The sequence below is a fragment of the Cariama cristata genome, unplaced genomic scaffold (assembly GCF_000690535.1).
Source record: "Cariama cristata isolate BGI_N322 unplaced genomic scaffold, ASM69053v1 Scaffold21029, whole genome shotgun sequence".
NCBI classification, from domain to species: domain Eukaryota; kingdom Metazoa; phylum Chordata; class Aves; order Cariamiformes; family Cariamidae; genus Cariama; species Cariama cristata.
The window spans coordinates 2,790-11,500 of record NW_009636551.1 but is presented as its reverse complement, the minus strand read 5'-3'; the positions used below and the strand labels follow the sequence as shown (position 1 = coordinate 11,500).

The 8,711-nt window shown below is 36.6% G+C and overlaps 1 protein-coding gene across 1 annotated transcript; it reads right to left on the bottom strand.

The window, feature by feature from the left end:
* Positions 1-383: 383 nt before the first annotated feature.
* LOC104167645 (pericentriolar material 1 protein-like) lies at positions 384-7,955 on the bottom strand (the record flags this gene model as incomplete). The annotated part of the gene is made up of 7 exons (XM_009707959.1): positions 7,860-7,955; positions 7,012-7,257; positions 5,606-5,878; positions 4,893-5,063; positions 4,602-4,718; positions 1,051-1,232; positions 384-559 (listed from the first exon to the last, which is right to left on the bottom strand). Coding segments are annotated over exons 1-7 (1,261 nt in total), but the record flags the coding sequence as incomplete, so codon positions are not given.
* Positions 7,956-8,711: the final 756 nt, after the last annotated feature.

Genomic DNA, 8,711 nt, shown 5'->3' with positions numbered 1-8,711 from the left:
CTTTTCCTCTTATTTCCATTATTGGTAGTCTTAGTATTAATGTCACAATGCTATTTTTCATTATTATTGTTTTATTAAAGTAGTTTTAATTTGCAATCCATAAGTCTCTCTTCCTTTTCTCCATCCCTTCCCCTCCTGGTGGGGAGGGAGGGTTTAACAGAGAGCATCTGCTGCCTGTTTTGAGAGCCAGCCCAGCCTTAAATGGTGACACCCTCTACTTCAAGAAATGGATAGAATGCGAAGAGCTGTCCCTAAAGAATAGCCAAGAGCAGGTTGGGGAAGAATTAGAGACTGAGGCAACAAAGGGAATCTTGTGTTTGGTGTCTACTTCAGGCTGCCCAATCAAGGGGAGTCTACTGATGAAGCCTTTTTTCTCCAGTTACAAGAAGCTTCGCACTCGCAGGCTCTTGTCCTGCTGGGGGATTTCAACCACCTTGACAGCTGCTGGGAAAGTAGCACAGCAAGCTGTAGGCAATCCAGGAGACTCCTGGAGTGCATGGAGGATAACTTCTTAAGCCAGGTAATAGACAGCCCTGCCAGAGCAGATGCGATACTGGACCTGATGGTGCCCATCCCTGGAAACATTCAAGGCCAGGCTGGACGGGGCTCTGAGCAACCTGATCTAGTCAAAGATGTCCCTGCTCATTGCAGGGGGGTTGGACTAGATGACCCTTAAAGGTCCCTTCCAACCCAAAGCATTCTATGATTCTATGATCCTGCACTCCAATTCTTTCCTCCAAAGGCCTGGTACAATGACAGAGATGAGAGGCATATTCCTAATCTGATGTGGTAGACCAATTCCTAGGAGAAAAATCCACACTTTTAGGATTTTACAAGTAAACCACAGAAATCAGCTGTGTGGTTTTTAACTGACACATCATTTTACAATGTTACATTGTCAACTCTTTTCAGAAATAGAAGTCTGAAAGTAAATTTTTTTTAAAAGCGCATTATATATAAAAAAAATACACTTTAATGTGTATTCCACAATACCAGGCTTAATCATTCAATCAGTGTGTTAATATGCTATCAAAGACACTGTCATTCCACATACCAGAATCATCCATGACAGCAATTGCTTGCTCTGCTTTATGCTGCAAAGCAAGAAGAGCTGCCTGTCTTCCTTGAAGAGCCTTCAATTGCTCCTGCTGCTGTAGCATCCTTTTCAATAAATCATGCTGCTTCTTCAAGTTCTCCAACTCCTCTTTAGCTTCCTGTTGAGGATCTCTGGCCTACAAAATATGGAAGAACATTACCAACATTTTATGTGTTGAGTACTAGCAACAGAAGTGTCAAAAGCAGGACTTCAATAGAAACAAACAGCTTGGTTAGTGTAAAAAGGTAAAAATGAAACGGCTTAACCCTTCCAGTGGTCCTTTTCAGACTAAAAAGTTTTAGATATCCAACAGGGAGAAGCCTGTAGCATCACGGCATGTTACCACTCCCGGGGGTTACGTTTTCTTTAGAAATCCAGTCGGCCACCCTAACGTGTCCCAAAGACTAACCCAAGCATCCCTCTGTCTTTTAAATCATAAAAGGGGGCATTAAGCTGTAAGATTGGTAAAGCTAAGCAAAATGAGGCATAGTATCACAGAGCTACATCTAATACAAGATACGGATTGATTTACCGGCCTAAAACCTCTAAATTTTCAGCAGAACGTTTTAGGCAGTTACTCTTCTCTAACCTATAATGCATTTAGTTTTGTACACTCTATTTATGCCATAGATACTAGAATAGACGAGATTTAGCTAAACCAATTTCAGAACAAAAACATGCACAGAATTCATGTATACCATATTTTCAAACACATGGAAATAGACCTGAAGGAATGAAAGCATGTCGAGCAGTTAAAATATATTAAAATTATTTTCCTCATCCTATCCTAATTAAAAGCTGGAGATTTGCCTGAAATCTTTTAATCAAGGATTGTCAGAAAATTAAATATTTTAATGAGACCTTCACAGTTAAGATCCTGATCCTGTCTGAAGTTGCATTAACGCACTATGCAGATGAAACCACGGAAAAAATTGCCTCCTTTTTGTTAGGAGTTGACAAGTATTTAAAAAGAACATTACTAACTTAAAAGTATCATCTTCCCCCCACAACGTGATGAGTTCCTGAAGTACAAAATTCTCTCAGTCCAAAAATTTTGCACCAAATGTCAGAATAGAAGCAGGCATCTTATTAACTAGTTCTTGATATCAGGGAACGCTCAACTTTCCAGCAGAAAAAGGAGAACACATCCAGAATTCTAAACTTCTCAATGTGTCACTAAAACACGCACTGCAGTTGGCACTGATCATTCCTGTTAAACCTTCATCTTATATATAAAAAGTAGAATATACCAAAAAAATAGAATATACAATGAAATCAACACAGAAAGGAACAAGGGGAAGAAAGGGAAAAAGGAGATGTCTCAGTCTCACTTATTAAATAATCCAAGCTTTATCTAATGAACTCAAGCAAATTTGGTACTTTAAAATCACATAACAAATTTTTCAGCTTAGTTTTACATTTAGACTAATAAGCTTGACAAAACATTTAAGCCTTTTATTTTATGAAAAAAAAAAAAATCAAACCTACTTTTTTCTTTTCTTTTTTAAATTAGATTAAGAGACAAAGCCATAGAAAAGCTGGTAACAGGTAACAAAAGAAGTTTTAGATTCCAAGCCCCTTAGTCTTCCCCTTCCAACCAAATATTTATAAACAGCTATACGAAAACATTTGTGGAATAACTTAAGACTATTGTCTAATTTATTTTCTCTATATGGTATTAGCTTAAATTTGCACTGGCAGACTATTGGTGTAAACATGACAAGTGTCTGAAAGTCACATTTACAGTGTGTTTTCCCAGAAAGAGAACAGCGAAACTGGAAGGATCATCTCCACAAAACCATAACATCTGCTGTACAGTTACATGTAGTACTTTCTCTGTCAGTGCTGACACTTAAGAAGAGAAAGTTGTCAAACAACTCTATTTAGAAGATTCATTCAATGAAAAGACTGGTTACAGACAAGCAGGCCAAATGGGAACATTCATTGTAAGTAACAAATACGTTTGAAGCAGTTGAAAAAAAGACAATAAATAAATAAATAAATAAATCCGCATATATAAACTCTATTTGAGGCTAAAATATTTTGAAGTGTACCTTTGAAGGGAATCCATGTTCTTGGCTATTAATCCTACAAGGCCAGATTTCCCTGTCATTCAGAGCAGCTCTGTCACTTTTCCCTTTAGGGCTTGCTGTAACATCAATGTCTGCAACCTGTTCTTGTGAAGCTGAATTCCCTAGTTTGTCCTCAATGAGGGGCCGAACACTCAAACTAAAAGATACTTCCTTTATTAAATAGTTTAATATGTTAGATTTTGAAAGTGTGCTCCAACTTAGCATGCATTTTTAAGTTACAGACCTACCCAATTGTATCTTGTCAAATAATGAAAACTAATACAAAATAAAATCTACTGAAAAGCAACGACATTTTTAGTCATTCTTAGAATTTTCGTAACAATAAGGCTCCATATAGCAATCAGCCTTATAAGACTGGAAGTATTCATTCTGCATATACATTCTGCATAACATGTTCAAGCTGCATGTAAAGAGAAATTAGATGCAAAATGAAGAGCCAAACCTAAAAGTAAAACCCATTTTGCAAAGATGAAGAAAAATGCAAGTTCACATGTATACTTCTTAAAAACAGTACTGGTCTTTTTCTGCATTTTTCAATTATTCCTTTTTCAAGTCAAAAGTACATCTTCTACGTCTATAATTTTATTTCTTTACAGGGATAGAAAGAGTTCTTACAAAACTAAAAACAATTACAAAAACTTCTTAATGTTTTAACTGCTGTTTTACTTCCAAGCATGTAAACTCTCCTCATCCATAGAACATTCAGTGTACTAACTGGCCAAAAGACTACCAGCTCTCTAGTGCTTTTCCTCAGTACAGCAGTATTGGAAGATGTAAAACAAGTTGTTATTATGATGCTTTTGTATCTACTACAATAATTGTTTACCACATTAATATAAAAGCTTTTATAAATGGAAAGATTGTCTGTGTATCTCAGAACTAAATTCAAAACATTTTCTAAAAGGTGCTCATCTCTCCTAAAAAAGGAGAGAAACTTCTGTGTTAGGTCAATACTCCTATCGTATCACTCAAAAGATGCTTGGGCAATGGCCCACTAACGACTCATTTCTAACTCTCTTCTCAGCCAACACCAGGAAGTTTTCCCCAGTATCAGAAACAAACTTACAGATGAAAAACTGTATAGAAAACTATTCCTTCCTACAACAATCCAGTGCATGCTGTGCCAAAGTAAACATTTAACCCTTTATTTTGAAGAAAGACTAAGGAATTAAAAAAACCTAATCAAGATATATTGTTGTTGTGACAGAATCAGCAAATTTTCCCCCCCTCCCCCCCCATATTAAAAAACACCCCACAAACATCCACACATGCATGAACATCTCCTGAACAGAGTGTTTGGGGATTTACTATTTTTTAACTGAACTGCAGATTGTGACACTACCATAACAATCACGACAAAAATGAAACAAAGTCTTCATTTCTAGCACCTTAATTACTAAAAGGCAGCTTACCGTGGTATCTGAAGCCTCAGACTGCACATCAATGTTTAGCGATGTGCTCTCACCTACAGAACCAGATCCCATAGCTGAATCTATAGTCCGAACATCATCCTCCTCATTTTCTCTAGCCTGAAATATGTCATTGGCATAAATCAAAAGCTATATAAGGGGGCAGTAAAAATGAATTATGGAAGGTACTACATATCAAAACCAACACCCCCAGCAGCACCATCAAAACATCAATGGTCAACTCCTAAAGAAGCTTACAGTGCAGAAACAAACATATTATGTTCTCAAACTTACAAGCATCTTTTGCAAAAATTTCAGATAGGATTTCTCCTGCTCTTTAAGGTGATCTATAAGGTGTGATAAACGCTCAACATTGGCCGATCTTTCATTTTTCTCTACAAGATCATCCCGCATGGAGCTGGCCTTAGCAATATAGTCGCGAATTTGAACTAGTCTGCTCACAATCTGTAAAGACACTGAAGTTACTGAATGCATTCAGCTACAGCTTTAACGTATTTAAAGCAAAAGACATGGTGATAGTAACAGCAAAGCAGTAATTAAAGGGGTAACATACTAGTACTTTCAATCCTATAAGCACACTTCTGCAAATGGTTAAAAGTCAACAGATTTTATAGGGGTAGATTTATGCATGCGTGAAGTTGCAAGGCTGAAGCACGGACCTTCTTGTAGACAGGCTCATTAACATATGAAAATATTAAACCTGTGAGACTATTTTCTGGAACCGTACAAAAGAGAACCAATCTCCAAGATGAAAATTAATGATGCTTCTGTTACCAATAAGCAGATTTCTGAAGAACAATACATGAGTAAGTTTCGTTTCACATTTTCCTCAAGTTGCCTTTTAGAACAGTGGGAAGGTAAGCATTTCCAATAAAGATTCAAGTTATACTTTTTGGAAATTGAGAAAGATGCACTGAAAAGTAACAATGTAATTAAAACCTCTCTAAGAGTCAATATTCTGTAGACTTTATAGGCTATGTAAATACCTGGCTACTATCCATAGCTGGTTCTCCCCTTCCATCTTCTTGAGCAGAGACTTGACAATTTTGCAAGAAATCCTTGCTTACAGCAGCTCCAAACAACTCTTTACATTGCAGTGATACCCCACTTTCCTTTTTTTGAGAACTTGAGGCAGGATCTTTGCTTTTGTTAGTGTTTATCTGCAGTGACACGAAGTTGAATGGTTTTTTGTTTTCGTTAAGTTGACGTTTGTTGTTAGCAGCCGTTGCCCTGCCTTGAGAATCACTTCCAATGCTTCTCTATAAACAAACAAAAAAAGAACAATTGCTTTATTTTCTTCCTCCAATATATTCTCAACACTGATTAGTTTCACTGCTTGGATTACCAGTTCTGCAGTATTATTAGACTGATTTTAAAGCTACCTTATTAGTCACGGACTAGCCAAAACCTAGCTAAATACAGTGCTGGTGATTTTTGCCATATAGTTTTCAGAAAGCAAGCCCACCCTCCCAGAACAGCTGAGAAGCAAAAGGGTTCTGCAGTTCCTCAGAGCTTAGTTCCTCATCCTGGCCGTGGCCTCCACTTTTACTATAGCGAAAGGCATCTACTTCTCCAGGTACATTTGAGGGATTAACAATAATAAAAGAGGAACATATTCACTTGCAGAACATGATACCTCATAATTTCAGCTTTTCTTTAGAACCTTCTGAATAGCAACTTATTGCCATAACATGCATTTGGGGAGCAAGTTATGCCCAGTCTTTATATTCTAAGTCAAAGCAATGAACTGCATTTGAAAGAATCTTCACAACCCAAACAGGTCAACAACAAACTTTGGCAAAGATTAACAAGCCTCTATTCTGAAACTGTTAGCACAAACTTATGTCTTGTTACCAAAGAATTAATTCCTCATACTTTTCATTGTTTTGGGCAAGGGAAGTATGAATGTGCCATATTCCCAATGCAGCAGTTATGACTCAAGAATTCATGCCATACATTTCTCTATACTCTACTGAGGAACGGTTTTTAATGCTACTCTTCTGTTTAATCCACAAGGACAAGAATGTTCAGAATCACAAACCGGCACTTCAAGAACAGACTTTCAAAATAAGGTAGCAGATATTTTCAAGTGGCAGACAACTATAATGAGTAAGAAATACTGATTTGAGGACCCAGGAATTTGTTAATGATTGAGAGGAAGAAAGTGAAGACAGTTAGCGTACTGTCAAGCACAGGAAAGCCATGGTCCTCAACTTTCCATAATTTTCTCAAGTTAAAGACCAGAATTTTGATTTGGCTCCCATGGTGCCTATAAGCTTTTTCTAACCTTAATTGCTTACAAAAGCTTACTTTGTTCATCTTGCAAATTATTAAGAGATAGCTGAATAAATTTTGCAGTCACATTTATAGTGTGAGCTAGTATTCCACAAACCTGATCCAGATCACTGAAGTTTATTCTCTGTTTAAGCCTTTCTAGTTCAGCCTGCTCTGGAACAGACATCTGGGTCATGTATCGAGCATGAGGAAAACTATGAGGCGTTCTGGTCTTCCGTCGTCCCATTCCAGGTGAGGATTCTGGAGATATATCATTAGTAAGCCTTGTTTCAGCTTCCCCACTAAGCTTTTTCTTGTTTTTTTCTGAAGATCTGTTTGCTTTCTTCTGTTGACTTCCCCAGTCCTTAACAGGAAGGAGAGGGCAGAAAAAAAGTCGTATTTGTTATCCACATAGATAAAAAGTAAATGTTTTCATTCAGTGAAAGAGTTTACTTCCATTTTAGAAGTAAAAATGAAAAGTGATATCAAAATATGTATTAAGTTTTCTAGAGTAAATCTCACATACAAAATATAACTTTCTCCACTGCATAAATTAAAAATAGCTCATCAGGAAATTTTAAACCCTTTTCATCCTACAAAACATTAAATTAATTTCACATGAACCTAAAATTTTATTTTTCTTCTTTGCTGAAGACTTCAGTAGTTTAGAACTTTTTAAAATTAGAGTTTTCACTTTCATGACACCTACAATGCTTTTGTGTCTAGCTACTTTATTTACCCAAAACACTTCCCATAAATACATCTACAGATTTCACAGCCTCTGAATTACACTCTTTGCTTGCTTACATCTACCTCAATTATTCCTATTGGTTTTGCGGATACTTACCAATAAAGCTGTACGGACAAGGCTTAGGGTTTTGCAATGTTACCTGCCACTAGCAGAATCTACCTGGTAATTTTAACATACGGCATAAAATGGCAACTGAAAGATAAGATGAATTATACCGTGTTGTTCAGCCGGTCGTCAAGGCTCTCATTGCTCCAGCTAGGCAAGTCCTGATCATTCATGCCTTCTTCAAAGGGACCACCTCCTGTTGCCATGACAAGCAATCAATAAAAAGAATCTGAAAGAAATGTGCTGTATTAAAATCAGTTTATGTAGACCATTTCAAAGATTCATAATCTGAGATGACAACACCACATTCATTATAAAATGAAAACACCAAGGTTGTTTTAGGAAACTAAACCCCTTGTTTACTAAACTGTATTACTAAAAAGGTAAGAGGGAGAAGAACACAGATACTGGCATTAAAAATAAAACAAGAAGTAATTGTGGGTTTGGGTTTTTCTTTTACTTTTTTATTTAATCCCTGCTCTTAGAAAGTAAAGATAGGGGTTTTTTTGAGGCTCTCAATTTTCCTTACTTTAAAACACACTATATAGTGCTTGGAAAGACTGCTATGTGATTCATACAGCCAGCACTTTCAGGGCCAGGGTGATGTCTATTCAGTACAGCGGGTGACTTTGTAGACCTAGTATGTCAAACTTTTGCATTTATTTCAATACTACGGTGTTGACAACAGAGCACTGAAGGGGATACTTGATACAATACATGGAAAACAGACACCAATAAAAGGATTTTAACTTTTTTTTTTACTAGAGGTTAAGTTATTTAATCAGTGAACGCCATGACACTTACATTATAGTTTCTAGCAAAACCAAACAAAGTAATTTAGGTTTCCTAGAGCTTTGCTGCTCTCTAATAGTGTCATTCTGCACAGTATAAAGCAATCTGTATGTTAAAAGTTTTAATTTTCATTTCCAATTTTGACATTAGTAATAAAAAAAGTTGTTAAA